The sequence below is a fragment of the Petromyzon marinus genome, chromosome 62 (genome assembly GCF_048934315.1).
Source record: "Petromyzon marinus isolate PM22_M1 ecotype Great Lakes invasive population chromosome 62, UKy_Petmar_22M1.pri1.0, whole genome shotgun sequence".
NCBI lineage: Eukaryota > Metazoa > Chordata > Hyperoartia > Petromyzontiformes > Petromyzontidae > Petromyzon > Petromyzon marinus.
Window position 1 is genome coordinate 4925077 of NC_133728.1, and position 21720 is coordinate 4946796.

The 21720-nt window shown below is 52.6% G+C and overlaps 1 protein-coding gene across 7 annotated transcripts in view; it reads right to left on the reverse strand.

Moving 5' to 3' along the window:
* Positions 1-3039: 3039 nt before the first annotated feature.
* The window catches only part of LOC116955900 (protein FAM3C-like), a 58800-nt gene continuing 40119 nt past the window's right edge, over positions 3040-21720 (reverse strand). For all 7 annotated transcript variants that reach the window (XM_076053699.1, XM_076053698.1, XM_076053697.1 and 4 more), the window contains 4 exons: positions 17973-18023; positions 12198-12285; positions 6837-6963; positions 3040-3638 (listed from right to left, as the gene is read on the reverse strand). In XM_076053699.1, coding sequence (XP_075909814.1) covers positions 3552-3638; positions 6837-6963; positions 12198-12285; positions 17973-18023 — 353 coding nt within the window. In that variant the 3' untranslated portion in view covers positions 3040-3551. The remainder of the gene's footprint in view (positions 3639-6836; positions 6964-12197; positions 12286-17972; positions 18024-21720) is intronic.

Genomic DNA, 21720 nt, shown 5'->3' on the forward strand with positions numbered 1-21720 from the left:
GATGGTTGCTGCTGCTGTGGTCTAGCCTAGAGGCACCCCCAGTGGCAGCTGTCCCTGTGCATCAGTCTGCCAGTAGCAGAGTGGCGATGGTTGCTGCTGCTGTGGTCTAGCCTAGGGGACACCCCCAGTGGCAGCTGTCCCTCCGCATCAGTCTGCCAGTAGCAGAGTGGCGATGGTTGCTGCTGCTGTGGTCTAGCCTAGGGGACACCCCCAGTGGCAGCTGTCCCTCCGCATCAGTCTGCCAGTAGCAGAGTGGCGATGGTTGCTGCTGCTGCTGTCTAGCCTAGGGGCACCCCCAGCGGCAGCTGTCCCCAGTGCGGCACGAGGCGACTGCACCTGGCCCTTCGAGCTGGCGTTCAGTCTTCCGCCAGTAGGGGGGGAGGGAGGGGGGGTGGTTGTCGTCTGCGTAGAACCCCGCTTTGAGTAACTTGCAGGGTACACTTTTTTGTTCATCGAATTTGGCCAAACCTGGACCTTGGGACACGCGTGGCACGCGATGGAGGCCCTCCCCCCCCCTGCTCTTGCGAACCACGTCGTCGCCTGGGGCATCTTTAACGTCCATTTTGGCCGAAGCAGGCGGCGCGTCGTCGCAGTAGTAGTAGTAGTGCAGTGAGCCCAGGGACGAGAGGGAGCCGGCAGTTGAGGCGACACTTTTATTTAGCAACACTAATGTACAGGCTCCCTAACACTAAGGGGTAACGGGCCCCTTACACCCGCTACCTGGGGAGGTACGGCCTCCGGGCCATCGTGCCTCCTCACACTGGGGACCGCTCTGCGCCCAGCCCTCCGGCTAGGGGCCCTAGGGGAGGCTACCCTGACCCGGCCACTGGCCCTCTCAGTCCCGGCCCTTACAAGGACGTCGGATCTGGGGGCCTCAGGGTCCTGCTCTAAGCCCGGTCTTCAGTCTTCGGCTTGAGGAACACTGCCGAAGCCGGGTCAGGGGTCCGGCTTTTATACGCCTGGCCACGCCTCCCTTCCAGAGGGTTCCAGAGGGACCTGGAATCTTCCCCCAGCCCCCCCCCGTCTTGGGGTCTGGGGAACCTCAGTTGCCCACACATCACACCCTACTGGTGGATGTCTGCTAGTGCAGGTAACTACCCCGTTTATTGCGTTGCAGTAGTAATGATAATGTAGTGGTAGTAGTAATGATAATGTAGTAGTAGTGGTAGTAGTAGTAGTGATAATGTAGTAGTAGTAATGATAATGTAGTGGTAGTAGTAATGATAATGTAGTGGTAGTAGTAATGATAATGTAGTAGTGGTAGTAATGATAATGTAGTAGTTGTAGTGGTAGTAGTAATGATAATGTAGTGGTAGTAGTAATGATAATGTAGTAGTAGTGGTAGTAGTAATGATAATGTAGTGATAATGTAGTAGTGGTAGTAGTAATGATAATGTAGTAGTGATAATGTAGTAGTAGTAGTAATGATAATGTAGTGGTAGTAGTAATGATAATGTAGTGGTAGTAGTAATGATAATGTAGTAGTAGTGGTAGTGATGATAATGTAGAAGTGGTGGTAGTAATGATAATGTAGAAGTAGTGGTAGTAGTAATGATAATGTAGTAGTGATAATGCAGTAGTGGTAGTAGTAGTAATGATAATGTAATAGTAGTAATGATAATGTAGTGGTAATAATAGTAATGATAATGTAATAGTAATGATAATGTAGTAGTAGTGGTAGTAGTAATGATAATGTAGTAGTGATAACGCAGTAGTGGTAGTAGTAGTAATGATAATGTAATAGTAGTAATGATAATGTAGTAGTAGTGGTAGTAATGATAATGTAGAAGTATTGGTAGTAGTAATGATAATGCAGTAGTAGTGGTAGTAGTAATGATAATGTAATAGTAGTAATGATAATGTAGTAGTAGTGGTAGTAGCAGTAATGATAAAGTAATAGTAGTAATGATAATGTAGTAATGATAAAGTAATAGTAATGATAATGTAGTGGTAGTATCAGTAATGATAATGTAGTAATGATAATGTAATAGTAATGTAGTAGTAGTGATAGTATCAGTAATGATAAAGTAATAGTAATGATAATGTAGTAGTAGTGGTAGTAATGATAATGTAATAGTAATGATAATGTAGTAGTAGTGGTAGTAGTAATGATAAAGTAATAGTAATGATAATGTAGTGGTAGTATCAGTAATGATAATGTAATAGTAATGTAGTAGTAGTGGTAGTATCAGTAATGATAATGTAATAGTAATGATAATGTAGTGGTAGTAGTAATGATAAAGTAATAGTAATGATAATGTAGTGGTAGTATCAGTAATGATAATGTAATAGTAATGCAGTAGTGGTAGTATCAGTAATGATAAAGTAATAGTAGTAATGATAAAGTAGTAGTAATGATAAAGTAGTAGTAATGATAAAGTAGTAGTAATGATAAAGTAGTAGTAGTGATAAAGTAGTAATGATAAAGTAGTAGTAATGATAAAGTAGTAGTAATGATAAAGTAGTAGTAATAGTAGTAATGATAAAGTAGTAGTAATGATAAAGTAATAGTAGTAATGATAAAGTAGTAGTAATGATAAAGTAGTAATGATAAAGTAGTAGTAATGATAAAGTAATAGTAATGATAATGTAGTAGTAATGATAAAGTAGTAGTAATGATAAAGTAGTAATGATAATGTAGTAATGATAAAGTAATAGTAATGATAAAGTAGTAATAGTAATGATAAAGTAGTAGTAATGATAATGTAGTAGTAATAGTAGTAATGATAAAGTAGTAGTAATAGTAGTAATGATAAAGTAGTAGTAATAGTAGTAATGATAAAGTAGTAGTAATAGTAGTAATGATAAAGTAGTAGTAATAATGTAGTAATGATAAAGTAGTAGTAATGATAAAGTAATAGTAATGATAAAGTAGTAGTAATGATAAAGTAATAGTAGTAATGATAAAGTAGTAGTAGTAATGATAAAGTAGTAATAGTAGTAATGATAAAGTAGTAGTAGTAATGATAAAGTAGTAGTAATGATAATAAAGTAGTAGTAGTAATGATAATAAAGTAGTGGTAAGGGTGAATACAAGTTGAGTAACAGCCAGGGATGCTCTAGCGGCTTCGTATCGCGAACCTCTCCAACAAGCGACGGACGATGATGACGAGGCCATCATGAACACCCCCCTAACCGAGAGCAATAGACACTCAAGATCCAGAGGGGACATGCACACAGGATCCTCCCGTAGGGCCGACTCGGCACGTCTGACACGGCCATTACGAACCACCACGTGTGTCCATTTGTGTGCGTGTGGTGGGGAGCGGTGGTGCAGCGGTTAGCGCGCTACGACCCGTGTTTAGATTCCCGCTCACGGCCAGCACCGGTGACGATTAACTATCTGAAGCTCTCCTGGGCCCTCCCCTAGGTCCACGTGTCCAGGTGTCGTGCCTGCGTGTCCGCGTGTCGTGTCCGTGTGTCCGCGGGACGTGTCCGCGTGCCCGTGTGTCCGCGTGCCTGTGTGTCCGCGTGTCCATGTGTCCGCGTGACGTGTCCGCGTGACGTGTCCGCGTGCCTGTGTCCGCGTGACGTGTCCCGGGGGCTGCCCCTCATGTTCTGTGGCTCAGGCAGCCCTCGGTCTGAGCCTCCATGGGCCAGTCTCCCACGTGGTGAACCGCCTCGTCCTTGTGCACGATCTGTGGGGGGTACACACACAGGTCATCATTACCACCATCTACAGCCAGGGTCTTTCCACTGCTGGATGCAGGCCACGCCACGGTCGCCCCTCACACTCTCTGGCGTGTAGTTGCTCGCACGCTCACGTACTCTGGCACCCACTCGCTCACCGGCCCACTCGCCCACCCGCTCACAGACTCATTCACACATACACCCGCTCATCGACCCACTCGCTCACCGACCCACTCACACACCCGCTCACTGACTCATTCACACACACATACACTTGCTCACCAACCCACTCGCTCACCGACTCGCTCACCCACTCGCTCACCGACTCATTCACACATACACTTGCTCACCGACCTCCTCGCTCACCGACCCACTCGCTCACCGACCCGCTCACATACCTGCTCACTGACTCATTCACACACACACATACTTACTCACCGACTCGCTCACCGACTTTCTCACCGACTCGCCCACACACCCGCTCACCGACTCACTCAGTCACCCACTAGCTCACCCCTACTCCTACCGGTTCACCCCTAACTCAATCATCCACCCACTAACTCACCCACACATTCACCCATAGATGGCCGCGTCCCACAGGGGCATCTACATCTGCAGAACGTGAAGAACCAGTGGCATCTACGTCTATAGAATGTGAAGAACCAGTGGCATCTACATCTGCAGAACGTGAAGAACCAGTGGCATCTACATCTGCAGAACGTGAACAACCAGTGGCATCTACATCTGCAGAACGTGAAGAACCAGTGGCATCAACATCTACAGAACGTGAAGAACCAGTGGCAGCTACATCTGTATAACGTGAAGAACCAGTGGCATCTACATCTGCAGAACGTGAAGAACCAGTGGCATCTACATCTGCAGAACGTGAAGAACCAGTGGCATATATATCTGCAGAATGTGAAGAACCAGTGGCATCTACATCTGCAGAACGTGAAGAACCAGTAGCATCTACATCTGCAAAACGTGAAGAACCAGTGGCATCTACATCTGCAGAACGTGAAGAACCAGTGGCATTTACATCTGCAGAACGTGAAGAACCAGTGGCATCTACATCTGCAGAACGTGAAGAACCAGTGGCATCTACATCTGCAGAACGTGAACAACCAGTGGCATCTACATCTGCAGAACGTGAAGAACCAGTGGCATCTACATCTGCAGAACGTGAACAACCAGTGGCATCTACATCTGCAGAACGTGAACAACCAGTGGCATCTACATCTATAGAATGTGAAGAACCAGTGGCATCTACATCTATTGAATGTGAAGAACCAGTGGCATCTACGTCTGCAGAACATGAAGAACCAGTGGCATCTACATCTGCAGAACGTGAAGAACCAGTGGCATTTACATCTATAGAATGTGAAGAATCAGTGGCATCTACGTCTGCAGAACGTGAAGAACCAGCGGCATCTACATCTGCAGAACGTGAACAACCAGTGGCATCTACATCTGCAGAACGTGAAGAACCGGTGGCATCTACAGCTGCAGAACGTGAAGAACCAGTGGCATTTACATCTGCAGAACGTGAAGAACCAGTGGCATCTACATCTGCAGAACGTGAAGAACCAGTGGCATCTACATCTGCAGAACGTGAACAACCAGTGGCATCTACATCTGCAGAACGTGAAGAACCAGTGGCATCTACATCTGCAGAACGTGAACAACCAGTGGCATCTACATCTGCAGAACGTGAACAACCAGTGGCATCTACATCTATAGAATGTGAAGAACCAGTGGCATCTACATCTATTGAATGTGAAGAACCAGTGGCATCTACGTCTGCAGAACATGAAGAACCAGTGGCATCTACATCTGCAGAACGTGAAGAACCAGTGGCATCTACATCTATAGAATGTGAAGAATCAGTGGCATCTACGTCTGCAGAACGTGAAGAACCAGCGGCATCTACATCTGCAGAACGTGAACAACCAGTGGCATCTACATCTGCAGAACGTGAAGAACCGGTGGCATCTACAGCTGCAGAACGTGAAGAACCAGTGGCATTTACATCTGCAGAACGTGAAGAACCAGTGGCATCTACATCTGCAGAACGTGAAGAACCAGTGGCATCTACATCTGCAGAACGTGAACAACCAGTGGCATCTACATCTGCAGAACGTGAAGAACCAGTGGCATCTACATCTGCAGAACGTGAACAACCAGTGGCATCTACATCTACAGAACGTGAACAACCAGTGGCATCTACATCTATAGAATGTGAAGAACCAGTGGCATCTACATCTATTGAATGTGAAGAACCAGTGGCATCTACGTCTGCAGAACATGAAGAACCAGTGGCATCTACATCTGCAGAACGTGAAGAACCAGTGGCATCTACATCTATAGAATGTGAAGAATCAGTGGCATCTACGTCTGCAGAACGTGAAGAACCAGCGGCATCTACATCTGCAGAACGTGAACAACCAGTGGCATCTACATCTGCAGAACGTGAAGAACCGGTGGCATCTACAGCTGCAGAACGTGAAGAACCGGTGGCATCTACATCTGCAGAACGCGAAGAACCAGTGGCATCTAAATCTGCAGAACGTGAAGAACCAGTGGCATCTACATCTGCAGAACGTGAAGAACCAGTGGCATCTACATCTGCCGATCGTACAACTTTTAAAGCCATTCCCCGTGGTTAGTGTACACACCGTACGACGCGTTTGGAAGCGACGGGAGAGTAAAGTTGGACTTACGAACGGAACAGGCAAACAAAACACGTTTTGTTTGCCAGATTGGCGTTTGAACATCTTAACATCTTATCGCCATGAAGGGTAGAGTATGGATCCTTGCAGTCACGAAAGCTTCAAATCTATAATCGATAACCTCTACGGAGAGGGCTTTCACCTATCTGTTAGAGCTTTCAACAGACAACGGGACAAGAAGTCAAAGCTCATCGAGACGCGCTGACCTTCCTCAAAAGATGCCGCGACCACACAGCTTAAAGGACGCGACCTGGGCTTGGCCGTCTTCACTCCGACGCTGTCCTCTGGACAGTCCGGTCCCTTCACCTGATGAAGGCCACTTGTGTCGTGGCCGAAACGTCGTGATTTTTTGTTATTTTATTTTTTACCTACGTGACTTTACCGAATAGAACCAAAGAGTATCAACGACGACTATTATTCTTAGTTTCCCGCATCTGCGAGTGGCCCGCCCGCCCGCCCGCCCGCCCACCACCTCACCTGCTCGTAGGTGCGTCCCAGGCTGTAGCCCTTGGCGGTGACGAGCACCCAGCTGTCACGGAACCGCAGCTCGTTGATCTTGGTGCTGCCCAGCTGCCCCAGGGCCGCCCGCACCTTCTCGTTCGTGCTGCGCTCGGGGTGGGAGGGCGGGCGGAGTGAGTGTACAGGTGTGTGTGTACAGATGTGTGTGTACAGGTGTGTGTGTGTATGTGTGTACAGGTGTGTATGTGTGTACAGGTGTGTATGTGTGTACAGGTGTGTGTGTACAGGTGTGTGTGTATGTGTATATAGGTGTGTGTGTGTACAGGTGTATGTGTACAGTCGACCCGTGGCACCTGGGTCTGCCCCGTGACCAACTGCCGGCGGGCGTTCGACACTTCACGTGGCCTCAGGGTGCACATAGCCTGGCACAAGCGTCGTGGTGACGTCACCGCCACTTAGTGGCGAATGGCGGTTGTTGTTGTGTATGTGTACAGGTGTGTGTGTGTATATAGGTGTGTGTGTGTACAGGTGTGTGTGTATATAGGTGTGTGTATGTACAGGTGTGTATATGAGTATATAGGTGTATGTGTATACAGGTGTGTGTATGTGTATATAGGTGTGTGTGTGTACAGGTGTGTGTATGTGCAGGTGTGTGTATGTGTATATAGGTGTGTGTGTATGTACAGGTGTGTGTATGTACAGGTGTGTGTGTACAGGTGTGTGTATGTGTATATAGGTGTATGTTTGTGTACAGGTGTGTGTATGTGTATATAGGTGTCTGTATGTGTATATAGGTGTGTGTATGTGTGTACGGGGGTGTGTGTGTGTACGGGTGTGTGTATGTGTATATAGGTGTGTGTATGTACAGGTGTGTGTGTATGTACAGGTGTGTGTGTACAGGTGTGTGTGTGTACAGGTGTGTGTATGTGTATATAGGTGTGTGTACAGGTGTGTGTATGTGTATATAGGTGTGTGTATGTACAGGTGTGTGTATGTGTATATAGGTGTGTGTATGTATGTACAGGTGTGTATGTCTATATAGGTGTGTGTACAGGTGTGTGTGTACAGGTGTGTGTGTGTCTGTACAGGTGTGTGTATGTGTATATAGGTGTGTGTGTGTACAGGTGTGTATGTGTATATAGGTGTGTGTATGTACAGGTGTGTGTTTGTGTATATAGGTGTGTGTGTATGTACAGGTATGTGTATATAGGTGTGTGTATATACAGGTGTATGTGTATATAGGTGTGTGTATGTACAGGTGTGTGTATGTGTATATAGGTGTGTGTGTGTACAGGTGTGTGTGTATATAGGCGTGTGTACAGGTGTGTGTATGTGTATATAGGTGTGTGTGTACAGGTGTGTGTGTGTGTACAGGTGTGTGTATGTGTATATAGGTGTGTGTGTACAGGTGTGTGTATGTGCATATAGATGTGTGTGGGGAGCGATAGTGTAGCGGTTAGCGCGCTGCGCTATGAACCTGGCGACCCGGGTTCGATTCCTGCTCACGACCAACACCACTGACGATTATCTGAACCGGTCCCGGGCCTCCCCTAGGTCGACTCAGCCTCAAATGAGTACCTGGTGCGGTGTGTAAACATCGCCACTAGGGAGACAAAGGCGGTCGGGCGTGGTGCTGGCCACCCACCCCCTCGTGTACCGTTCCGGCCTTAATAGGTGCTCGCTAACAGCACTTGCCCCTACAGTCTGTTAAGGCTAGGGATCTTTGTTTGTTTTGTGTGTGTATGTACAGGTGTGTGTAGCAGGGATCTGCAGTCAGGGGAGGCAGGTGAGAGCCAGAGCCTCAGCTGTCATACTCCAGTGCAAATAGCTGTTACGAAAAGTAATGAAAAAAGAATAATATAATAAAATAAATATTAAGATTTTCTTTTTTCCACTGATCTGTGTTATAAATGTCATTTCTGTACGATTCCAATAATTTTTATCGTCAAAATCGCCAAATTTGCGGAGCTCCGCTGCGAATACCGGGAGAGACGAGAGGTGAGGCAGCGACGAGCTCAGCCTCCCCTGTGATTGCGCAACCTCTCAGTAACTGGATGGAGCGCGGGGAATAAGCGCGTGCCTGTTACTATCTCAGCGTGTCACCAATGTAATGTTTGTAGACCCCTTCATTTCATGTCCTCGCCTTCCATACTCCAGGTAACTTATTTCACGTATGTGTATAAAGATATTTAGGCTCGCTGGTCTCGTCATGAAACTGCAATGAAAAAGCACCAGGGGAGGCAGCTATCACATCTGCCTCACCGAGGGGGACGTGAGTGAGTGAGCGAGCGAGGGAGAGATCGAGCGAGCGAGCGAGCGTGAGAGTGAACGAGTGAGTGAGCGATGGAGTGAGCGAGGAAGTGAGAGTGAGTGAGTGAGCGAGTGAGTGAGTGATAAGTGAGCGAGGAAGTGAGAGTGAGTGAGCGAGGGAGTGAGTGAGTGAGTGAGCGAGGAAGTGAGTGAGTGAGTGAGAGTGAGCGAGTGAGTGAGTGAACGAGTGAATGAGAGAGCGAGTGAGCGAATGAGTGAACGAGTGAATGAGAGAGCGAGCGAGTGAGTGAGCGAGTAAGTGAGAGTGAGCGAGTGAATGAGAGAGCGATTGAGTGATCGAGTGAGCGAGCGAGAGATCGAGTGAGTGAAGAAGTGAGCAAGGGAGTGAGTGAGAAAGTGAGTGAGTGATCGAGTGAGCGAGGAAGTGAGAGTGAGTGAGTGAGTGAGCGAGGGAGTGAGTGAGCGAGGGAGTGAGTGAGAAAGTGAGTGCGTGATACGTGAGCGAGGAAGTGAGAGTGAGTGAGTGAGCGAGCGAGGAAGTGAGTGAGCGAGGGAGTGAGTGAGTGATCGAGTGAGTGAGCGAGGGAGTGAGTGAGTGAGTGAGCGAGGAAGTGAGTGAGTGAGCGAGGGAGTGAGTGAGCGAGGGAGTGAGAGTGAGTGAGTGAGCGAGGGAGTGAGTGAGTGAGCGAGGGAGTGAGTGAGTGAGTGAGCGAGGGAGTGAGTGAGTGAGCGAGGGAGTGAGTGGGAAAGTGAGTGAGTGATAAGTGAGCGAGGAAGTGAGAGTGAGTGAGCGAGTGAGTGAGTGAGCGAGGGAGTGAGTGAGCGAGTGAGCGAGGAAGTGAGTGAGTGAGCGAGTGAGCGAGCGAGTGAGTGAGTGAGCGATGAGTGAGTGAGAGAGTGAGCGAGTGAGCGAGTGAGTAAGTGAGCGAGTGAGTGGGTGAGGGAGTGAGTGAGTGAGCGAGGAAGTGAGTGGGTGAGTGAGTGGGTGAGTGAGTAAGTGATCGAGCGAGTGAGCGAGGAAGTGAGTGAGCGAGGAAGTGAGTGAGTGAGTGAGTGGGCGAGTGAGTGAGCGAGTGAGTGAGTGAGTGAGCGAGTGAGTGAGTGATCGAGCGAGTGAGCGAGGAAGTGAGTGAGTGAGTGAGCGAGTGAGCGAGTGAGTAAGTGAGCGAGTGAGCGAGTGAGTGAGCGAGGGAGTGAGTGATCGAGCGAGTGAGCGAGGAAGTGAGTGAGTGAGCGAGTGAGCGAGTGAGTGAGTGAGTGATCGAGCGAGTGAGCGAGGAAGTGAGTGAGTGAGTGGGCGAGTGAGTGAGCGAGTGAGTGAGTGAGTGAGCGAGTGAGTGGGTGAGGGAGTGAGTGAGTGAGCGAGGAAGTGAGTGGGTGAGTGAGTGGGTGAGTGAGCGAGTGAGTGAGTGAGCGAGGAAGTGAGTGAGTGAGTGAGCGACCGAGTGAGTGAGTGAGCGAGTGAGCGAGTGAGTGAGTGAGTGGGTGAGTGAGCGAGTGAGTGGGTGAGTGAGCGAGTGAGTGGGTGAGTGAGCGAGTGAGTGGGTGAGTGAGTGAGTGAGTGACCGAGTGAGTGAGCGAGTGAGTGAGTGAGTGACCGAGTAAGTGAGCGAGTGAGTGAGTGAGTGAGCGAGTGAGTGGGTGAGTGAGTGAGTGAGCGAGTGGGTGAGTGAGCGAGTGAGTGGGTGAGTGAGCGAGTGAGTGGGTGAGTGAGCGAGTGAGTGGGTGAGTGAGTGAGTGAGTGACCGAGTGAGTGAGCGAGTGAGTGAGTGAGTGAGCGAGCGAGTGAGCGAGTGAGTGAGTGAGCGAGTGAGTGGGTGAGTGAGTGAGCGAGTGAGTGAGTGAGCGAGTGAGTGAGTGAGCGAGGGAGTGAGTGAGCGAGTGAGTGAGCGAGTGAGCGAGTGAGTGAGCGAGTGAGTGAGTGAGTGACCGAGTGAGTGACCGAGTGAGTGAGCGAGTGAGTGAGTGAGTGAGCGAGTGAGTGAGTGAGCGAGTGAGCGAGTGAGCGAGGGAGTGAGTGGGTGACTGAGTGAGTGAGCGAGCGAGTGAGCGAGTGAGCGAGTGGGTGAGTGAGTGAGCGAGTGACCGAGTGAGTGAGTGAGTGGGTGACTGAGTGAGTGAGCGAGTGAGTGAGAGTGAGTGAGCGAGTGAGCGAGTAAGTGACCGAGTGAGTGAGTGAGTGAGCGAGTGAGCGGGTGAGTGAGTGAGTGAGCGAGTGAGTAAGTGAGTGAGTGGGTGAGTGAGCGAGTGAGTGAGTGAGTGAGCGAGTGAGTGAGTGAGTGAGCGAGTGAGCGAGTGAGTAAGTGAGTGAGTGAGAGAGTGAGCGAGTGAGCGAGGGAGTGAGTGAGGAAGTGAGTGAGTGAGAGAGTGAGCGAGTGAGCGAGGAAGTGAGTGAGTGTGTGGGTGAGTGAGTGAGCGAGTGACCGAGTGAGTGAGCGAGGGAGTGAGTGAGTGAGTGAGCGAGTGAGTGAGTGAGCGAGTGAGTGAGTGAGTGAGCGAGGGAGTGAGTGAGTGAGTAAGTGAGCGAGTGAGTGAGTGAGCGAGTGAGTGAGCGAGTGAGCGAGTGAGTGAGTGAGTGAGCGAGTGAGTGAGTGAGCGAGTGAGTGAGTGAGTGAGCGAGTGAGTGAGTGAGTGAGCGAGGGAGTGAGTGAGTGAGTAAGTGAGTGAGTGAGCGAGTGAGTGAGTGAGTGAGCGAGCGAGTGAGTGAGCGAGTGAGTGAGTGAGTGAGCGAGTGAGTGAGTGAGTGAGCGAGTGACCGAGTGAGTGAGTGAGTGGGTGAGTGAGTAAGTGAGTGAGTGAGCGAGGGAGTGAGTGGGTGACTGAGTGAGTGAGCGAGTGAGTGAGTGAGTGAGCGAGTGAGCGAGTGAGCGAGGGAGTGAGTGGGTGACTGAGTGAGTGAGCGAGTGAGTGAGCGAGTGAGCGAGTGAGCGAGTGGGTGAGTGAGTGAGCGAGTGACCGAGTGAGTGAGTGAGTGGGTGACTGAGTGAGTGAGCGAGTGAGTGAGAGTGAGTGAGCGAGTGAGCGAGTAAGTGACCGAGTGAGTGAGTGACCGAGTGAGTGAGCGAGTGAGTGAGTGAGTGACCGAGTGAGTGAGCGAGGGCAACTCACTACGTAGAGGCCTCGTCATGCGATGCCATGAAGAGGATTGTGCCGTCTGTGACGCTCTCCAGGTACTGCACCACCTCGTCCGCACAGTCTGCACACGCACACGACGCGTTCACGGCGGCCGGGGACCTGGGTTCAACACCTGGGTCTGGGTGTCTCTGTCTGTCACTCTCAGGGGGGTTCACGATGGCCGGGAACCTGGGTTCAACACCTGGGTCTGGGTGTCTCTGTCTGTCACTCTCAGGGGGGTTCACGATGGCCGGGGACCTGGGTTCAACACCTGGGTCTGGGTGTCTCTGTCTGTCACTCTCAGGGGGGTTCACGATGGCCGGGGACCTGGGTTCAACACCTGGGTCTGGGTGTCTCTCTCTGTCACTCTCAGGAGGGTTCACGATGGCCGGGGACCTGGGTTCAACACCTGGGTCTGGGTGTCTCTGTCTGTCACTCTCAGGAGGGTTCACGATGGCCGGGAACCTGGGTTCAACACCTGGGTCTGGGTGTCTCTCTCTCAGGGGGGTTCACGGCGGCCGGGGACCTGGGTTCAACACCTGGGTCTGGGTGTCTCTCTCTGTCTCTGTCTCTCTCAGGGGGGTTCACGATGGCTGGGTCGCGTTCACGGCGGCCGGGAACATGGGTTCAACACCTGGGCTCAACACCTGGGTCTGGGTATCCCTCTCTCTGTCACTCTCAGGGGGGTTCACGATGCCTGGGTCGGGTTCACGATGGCCGGGAACCTGGGCCCAGAGAAAAATCCACGCAACCACGGGGAGAGAGAGATAGAGAGGCACCACAAACTCCACATATACAGCAGCAGCAGGTGTCGGGGTCGGGATCGAACCCACGACCTCCTGCGTACCAGGCGAGGTAGTTAACATCTCACCACCACGACGCCCATGGATTTGCATAGAGACCCATAGATTCACACGGACCACAGACACACACACAGAGCAACAGACTCGAGGGCTCGCACAGAGAGACCCACAGACAGCCACGGCCGCATAGTAACCCATGGGACTCGCACAGAGACACAACAACAACAACAACCGCCATTCGCCACTAAGTGGCGGTGACGTCACCACGGCGCTTGTGCCAGGCTATGTGCACGTTAAGGCCACGTGAAGTGTCGAACGCCCGCTGGCAGGAGGTCACGGGGCAGACCCCACAGGCACCCCTACACACGGACACCCACAGACCCACACAGATACCCACAGATACCCACAGACACCCACAGACAGACAGACCCACACAGACAGATACACAAAGATACCCACAGACACCCACACAGACACCCAAAGACACCCACAGACCCACACAGGCAGACACCCACAGACCCACACAGGCAGACACACACAGACACACACAGATACCCACAGACACCAACACACAGACAACCACAGATACACACAGACAGACATACACACAGACAGACAGACACACACAGACACACAGACCCGCCCAGACAGACACTCACAGATACCCACAAACTCACACAGATAGACACATACAGACATACTCACAGACACCCACAGACAGACACATAGCCACAGACACCCACACACAGACACCCACAGACCCACACAGACACCCACAGACCTACACAGACAGACACACACAGCCACCCACAGACCCACACAGGCAGACACACACAGACACACACAGATACCCACAGACACCAACACACAGACACCCACAGATACACGCAGACACAGAGAGACACACACACAGACACACAGACACACAGACCCGCCCAGACAGACACACACATACCCACAAACCCACACAGATAGACACATACAGACACATACCCACAGACACCCACAGACAGACACACAGACACCCACAGACACCCACAGACACCCACAGACAGACACACAGACACCCACAGATACCCAACAACAACAACAACAACAACCGCCATTCGCCACTAAGTGGCGGTGACGTCACCACGACGCTTGTGCCAGGCTATGTGCACCCTGAGGCCACGTGAAGTGTCGAACGCCCGCTGGCAGGAGGTCACGGGGCAGACCCAGGTGCCACGGGTCGACTGACTGAGATGACTGGCTGATGCACCACCTGTGCCCCCTACTGTGCCAACCTGCTGTGCTTTAGCCACCCGGCGCTCCGCTCGCTGTTGTGAGCGTCGCTCCTCCGCCCTCCGTTGTTGTTGGAGGGCGACTGCCTCCAACTGCCCAGTAGCATCCTTCACGAGCCTCCTCCACAGAGGCCGATCTTGACACCGCTGGTACCAGTCATCGGCAAGTCCACTCAGCTCCACGTCCTCCTGTACCACATCACTCCATCTCTTCTCTAGCCCGTGCCGCGCCCGCTTAGCCCCCTCAATCCGGCCAAACAAAAGCTGTTTCGGCATGCGGTGGCTGGGCATGCGGGCTACATGACCCAGCCATCGCAGCCTTGCCTGCCGGAGGAGCTCACCGATGGGACCCTGCCCAGATCTTTCAAGGATTTGTGAGCTCCTCACACAATCCAGTCTGGTTAAACCCAGGATGGATCGTAGGCAGGCCAGCCTAAATGTTTCTAACCGGCGAAGATGTTCCATTAGGGGGGTCCACGTTTCGCAAGCGTAGAGAAGGGAGGGAATGACCGTGGCCGAGAAGACCTGAAGCTTAGTGCGGAGCGACAGACCAGGTAGCTTCCACACAGCGTTACGCAACCGATGAAAAGATATTGCCGCTCGACTGATTCGGAGTGAGACCTCTGCGGTTAAACTGGTGCCAGTCATAAGCACACTGCCCAGGTATGGGAAACTCTCCACTCTCTCCACAACTGCCCCATCACCGATTGGGAGTTGTGGGGGTGGAGTGTCCGATGGTACAAAATACCCAGGCAGGTGCTTGGTTTTGGTGGGGCTGATGGTAAGGCCCCACCTCTTAGTGGCACGCTCCAGTCTCAGCAGCAGCGTCTCCAACTCCTCCTCTGACTGAGCAGCTATTACCAAGTCATCAGCATACATAACGTGGTTGAGCAATAGGGAGCCATCCCTTGACCGCACCCGGGCATCGATTAGCCTCCCATTATATCTGTACCATATGGAGATTCCCCCGGTACAGCTATTGAAGGCTTCACGAACTACGTGGTCAAAATAGATGTTAAATAATGTGGGAGCCAGAGGACATCCCTGTCGCACCCCAAGGTGTACAGGGAATGGCTCTGACTCCCGGCCACGTAGTTTTACCCGGGCCCGCTCACCATCATGAAGGTCCTTAATGATCGTGAGCAGAGGGTCAGGTACTCCAAAAGCACGAAGAACGACCCAGAGCCCAGGCCTACTGATGGTATCATAGGCCTTGACCAGGTCAATAAAGCAGAGATGTAGGTCTTGTTGGAATTCCCTACACCTCTGCTGTAGCAGACGGACAGAAAATATGGCATCTGTGCAGGACCGCCCTTTCCTGAAACCGCATTGGGGCTCCGCAAGCCTCTCCTCAGCGTGCCTGGCAAGGCGATGCTGAATAATCCTTGCCAGGACCTTTCCCGGCACACTGAGGAGTGAGATGCCCCTGTAGTTGTTACAGTCTGTGCGGTCCCCCTTCTTAAAAAGGGGGACCACCAGGGCATCCTTCCAATCCTGCGGAACCCGTCCAGTGGTCCAGACTGTTGTTATGATGTCATATAGGGCAGTCTGTGCACAAACGCCACCCTCCCTCAGCATTTCGCTTGGAAGATCATCTCTGCCCGCTGCCTTTCCTGGTCTCAGACTCCGGATCGCCTTCAATACTTCCTCAGCAGATGGCACCTCAGCCAGCCACTCACAGGGGGTGACTTCATCCAATATTTGAGGCACCGCAGCCTCAGCAGGGTCATCCTCACTTTGTGCCACGATGTTTTCCTGGCTGAGGGATTTTCCCTCCCCCAGGACCTCACAGAAATGCTCAGCAAATCTGCGAACCTGTTCCTGGGGGTCGGAAATTGGATCGCCGTTTTTTCCCCTAATGATGGTAATAGGTGTGGCGCTGCAGGTTACTTTTTTGATGGAGTTAAATAGAGATTTGTGATCACGGGCCACTGAGGCAGACTCCATCTCCTCAGCAACCCGCGACCACCACCCATCCTTGCAGCGCCTCACGGCTCTCCGAACCTCCGAGCGAAGGCTGCGGTAAGCCTCCTCATTCTCTGACGTGGGACTCTGTAGCCGATGACAGTGGGCCTGTCGCTTTTTCTCAACCATCGTGAACAACTCCTCTGTCATCCAGGGTGTCTGGGGAGGTCTGGACCGCGTACCCAAAGCAGCCATTGCAGCTGCATGAGTCACAGTCCTAAACCTCGCCCATTTACCCTCGACATCAGGAGGAGTCGGGGACGATGCCAATCCCAGCCGCAAGCGATGATGAAATTCTCGCTTGCAACTTTCATCAGATAACTGAGACCAGGCCACTTTAGGTTGGAATGGGGTCCTGGGTGTACACCCACCACCGGAGTGGAAGAATGGCAGGCGCATCTTACAGATGACTAGTCGATGGTCAGAGGGCAGATCAGCTCCACGGTAGGTCCTGGTGTCAAGGACATGGGCTCGTATTCGCTGGTCCGTCACTATGTAGTCCAGCAGATGTTCTTGCTTGGACCCGGCATGCATCCATGATGTTGTGTGGATGCGCCGATGCCGGAACAGCGTGTTGGTAATTACAAGCCCATGGGCTGCACAAAAATCTAGCAGCCTCCTACCGTTGTTATTGAGCTGATCTGGCCCATGCCCTCCAATCACTCCAGGCCAGGTGCCAGTATCATGACCAACTCGGGCATTGAAGTCACCCAACATGATGACTCTATCCCGAGGGGCCACTTTAGCCAGCACCTGTGACAGGAGGTCATAGAAGGCATCTGACTCATCGGCTTTGCCTGCATCCCTCCACGGATGTTCATCTTCGGTGGGGGCATAAGTAACCACGACCACCATTCCTCGCCTCCGGTTGATGGGAAGGCGAGCCCAAAGTAGCCTGGGGCTTACAGCTTCCCACACCTCACCGCCACGCTCCCACGCCCCCTTCATTCTTTTGTTCAAAAGAAGACCCACACCCTGTTGTTTGGCAGTCTGCTGCCCCGAGTAGAGAACTGTCCACCCCTCATGGTTGCAGGAGCCAGAGCCGGTCCACCGGACCTCCTGAATGCCGCATAGATCCAGGCGGTACCGGTCCAGCTCCCGACAGAGGAGTGGCAGCCTCTCCTCTGCAGTGAGCGTTCGAACATTCCACGTGGCCAACCGTAGTGGCTTTTCGTTGTTTCTGGAGTAGCCCCGAGGGTAGGTATTCAATCTCCTGGCTCCGCCAATTGGGGTTTGGCCAGGAGACGTCATAGACGCCTGGCCCCCCGGGGCCTCCGGCACAAGCTTAGTTGTTACATATTTAAGTTTAATTCGTAGTTTCGTGGTAATTAATTGAAGGTGGAGGGGTTACCAGCCCCTCGCACCCGTCCAGAGCCCCCGTTTAGCCCCTGTGGTGGACACATATGCCATGAGGGGAGGAGCCAATCAAAATTGGATCTCCCCCCACAGCGCTGTCCACGACAGAGTTGCCCGTCCGGCACCGCGAGGAGGTAGGGGGTTGTTTTGCCGATACCCACACACAGACACACAGACACACACAGATACCCACAGACACCCACACACAGACACCCACAGACACCCACACATACCCACAGACACCCACAGATACCCACAGATACCCACACACAGACACACACAGATACCCACAGATACCCACACACAGACACACACAGATACCCACAGACACCCACACACAGACACACACAGATCCACGGACTCACCATGCCCCCACATGTCGAACACGCGGCTGTCGGTGACCTCGCCCGTCACAGCTGAAACGAAACCACGTGACGATGACGTCGTCACCTCGTCATCCGCCTACAGCCTCCACCGCACCTCGACGAGGGTGAGTGGGTTGGTGAGTGGGTTGGTGAGTGGGTTGGTGAGTGTGTGAGTGGGTTGGTGAGTGTGCGAGTGGGTTGGTGAGTGGGTTGGTGAGTGTGTGAGTGGGTTGGTGAGCGGGTTGGTGAGTGTGCGAGTGGGTTGGTGAGTGGGTGGGTGGGTTGGTGAGTGTGCGAGTGGGTTGGTGAGTGGGTGGGTGGGTTGGTGAGTGTGCGAGTGGGTTGGTGAGTGTGTGAGTGGGTTGGTGAGTGGGTGGGTGGGTTGGTGAGTGTGCGAGTGGGTTGATGAGTGTGCGAGTGGGTTGATGGGTTGGTGAGTGTGCGAGTGGGTTGGTGAGTGTGTGAGTGGGTTGGTGAGTGTGTGAGTGGGTTGGTGAGTATGTGAGTGGGTTGGTGAGTGGGTTGGCGAGTGTGCGAGTGGGTTGGCGAGTGTCCGAGTGGGTTGGTGAGTGTGAGTGGGTTGGTGAGTGTGCGAGTGGGTTGGTGAGTGTGCGAGTGGGTTGGTGAGTGGGTTGGTGAGTGTGTGAGTGGGTTGGTGAGTGGGTTGGTGAGTGTGTGAGTGGGTTGGTGAGTGTGTGAGTGGGTTGGCGAGTGTGCGAGTGGGTTGGTGAGTGAGTGGGTTGGTGAGTGTGCGAGTGGGTTGGTGAGTGTGAGTGGGTTGGTGAGTGGGTTGGTGAGTGTGTTAGTGGGTTGGTGACTATGTGAGTGGTTTGGTGAGTGGGTGAGTGGGTTGGTGAGTGTGCGAGTGGGTTGGTGAGTGTGTGAGTGGGTTGGCGAGTGTGCGAGTGGGTTGGTGAGTGTGAGTGGGTTGGTGAGTGTGCGAGTGGGTTGGTGAGTGTGTGAGTGGGTTGGTGAGTGGGTTGGCGAGTGTGCGAGTGGGTTGGTGAGTGTGTGAGTGGGTTGGTGAGTGTGTGAGTGGGTTGGTGAGTGTGTGGGTTGGTGAGTGTGTGAGTGGGTTGGTGAGTGTGTGAGTGGGTTGGTGAGTGTGTGAATGGGTTGGTGAGTGTGTGAGTGGGTTGGTGAGTGTGTGAGTGGGTTGGTGAGTGTGTGAGTGGGTTGGTGAGTGGGTTGGCGAGTGTGCGAGTGGGTTGGTGAGTGTGAGTGGGTTGGTGAGTGTGTGAGTGGGTTGGTGAGTGTGTGAGTGGGTTGGTGAGTGTGTGAATGGGTTGGTGAGTGTGTGAGTGGGTTGGTGAGTGTGTGAGTGGGTTGGTGAGTGTGTGAGTGGGTTGGTGAATGGGTTGGCGAGTGTGCGAGTGGGTTGGTGAGTGTGTGAGTGGGTTGGTGAGTGTGTGAGTGGGTTGGTGAGTGTGTGGGTTGGTGAGTGTGTGAGTGGGTTGGTGAGTGTGTGAGTGGGTTGGTGAGTGTGTGAATGGGTTGGTGAGTGTGTGAGTGGGTTGGTGAGTGTGTGAGTGGGTTGGTGAGTGTGTGAGTGGGTTGGTGAGTGGGTTGGCGAGTGTCCGAGTGGGTTGGTGAGTGTGAGCGGGTTGGTGAGTGTGCGAGTGGGTTGGTGAGTGTGCGAGTGGGTTGGTGAGTGGGTTGGTGAGTGTGTGAGTGGGTTGGTGAGTGGGTTGGTGAGTGTGTGAGTGGGTTGGTGAGTGGGTTGGTGAGTGTGTGAGTGGGTTGGCGAGTGTGCGAGTGGGTTGGTGAGTGAGTGGGTTGGTGAGTGTGCGAGTGGGTTGGTGAGTGTGAGTGGGTTGGTGAGTGGGTTGGTGAGTGTGTTAGTGGGTTGGTGACTATGTGAGTGGTTTGGTGAGTGGGTGAGTGGGTTGGTGAGTGTGCGAGTTGGTTGGTGAGTGTGTGAGTGGGTTGGCGAGTGTGCGAGTGGGTTGGTGAGTGTGAGTGGCTTGGTGAGTGTGCGAGTGGGTTGGTGAGTGTGTGAGTGGGTTGGTGAGTGGGTTGGCGAGTGTGCGAGTGGGTTGGTGAGTGTGTGAGTGGGTTGGTGAGTGTGTGAGTGGGTTGGTGAGTGTGTGGGTTGGTGAGTGTGTGAGTGGGTTGGTGAGTGTGTGAGTGGGTTGGTGAGTGTGTGAATGGGTTGGTGAGTGTGTGAGTGGGTTGGTGAGTGTGTGAGTGGGTTGGTGAGTGTGTGAGTGGGTTGGTGAGTGGGTTGGCGAGTGTGCGAGTGGGTTGGTGAGTGTGAGTGGGTTGGTGAGTGTGTGAGTGGGTTGGTGAGTGTGTGAGTGGGTTGGTGAGTGTGTGAATGGGTTGGTGAGTGTGTGAGTGGGTTGGTGAGTGTGTGAGTGGGTTGGTGAGTGTGTGAGTGGGTTGGTGAATGGGTTGGCGAGTGTGCGAGTGGGTTGGTGAGTGTGAGTGGGTTGGTGAGTGTGTTAGTGGGTTGGTGAGTGTGTTAGCGGGTTGGTGAGTGGGTTGGTGAGTGTGTGAGTGGGTTGGTGAGTGGGTTGGTGAGTGTGTGAGTGGGTTGGTGAGTGGGTTGGTGAGTGTGTGAGTGGGTTGGTGAGTGTGTGAGTGGGTTGGTGACTGTGTGAGTGGGTTGGTGAGTGTGAGTGGGTTGGTGAGTGTGCGAGTGGGTTGGTGAGTGTGCGAGTGGGTTGGTGAGTGGGTTGGTGAGTGTGTGAGTGGGTTGGTGAGTGGGTTGGTGAGTGTGTGAGTGGGTTGGTGAGTGGGTTAGTGAGTGTGTGAGTGTGTTGGTGAGTGGGTTGGTGACTGTGTGAGTGGGTTGGTGAGTGTGCGAGTGGGTTGGTGAGTGTGAGTGGGTTGGTGAGTGGGTTGGTGAGTGTGTTAGTGGGTTGGTGACTATGTGAGTGGGTTGGTGAGTGGGTGAGTGGGTTGGTGAGTGTGTGAGTGGGTTGGCGAGTGTGCGAGTGGGTTGGTGAGTGTGAGTGGGTTGGTGAGTGTGTGCGAGTGGGTTGGTGAGTGTGTGAGTGGGTTGGTGAGTGGGTTGGCGAGTGTGCGAGTGGGTTGGTGAGTGGGTTGGTGAGTGTGTGAGTGGGTTGGTGAGTGTGTGAGTGGGTTGGTGAGTGTGTGGGTTGGTGAGTGGGTGAGTGGGTTGGTGAGTGTGCGAGTGGGTTGGTGAGTGTGCGAGTGGGTTGGTGAGTGTGCGAGTGGGTTGGTGAGTGGTTTGGTGAGTGTGCGAGTGGGTTGGTGAGTGTGAGTGGGTTGGTGAGTGGGTTGGTGAGTGTGTTAGTGGGTTGGTGACTGTCTGAGTGGGTTTGTGAGTGGGTGAGTGGGTTGGTGAGTGTGCGAGTGGGTTGGTGAGTGTGCGAGTGGGTTGGTGAGTGGGTGGGTGGGTTGGTGAGTGTGCGAGTGGGTTGGTGAGTGTGTGAATGGGTTGGTGAGTGTGTGAGTGGGTTGGTGAGTGTGTGAGTGGGTTGGTGAGTGGGTTGGCGAGTGTGCGAGTGGGTTGGTGAGTGTGAGTGGGTTGGTGAATGGGTTGGTGAGTGTGTGAGTGGGTTGGTGAGTGTGTGAGTGGGTTGGTGAGTGGGTTGGTGAGTGTGTGAGTGGGTTGGTGAGTGTGTGAGTGGGTTGGTGAGTGTGTGAGTGGGTTAGTGAGTGGGTTGGTGACTGTGTGAGTGGGTTGGTGAGTGTGAGTGGGTTGGTGAGTGTGCGAGTGGGTTGGTGAGTGGGTTGGTGAGTGTGTGAGTGGGTTGGTGAGTGGGTTGGTGACTGTGTG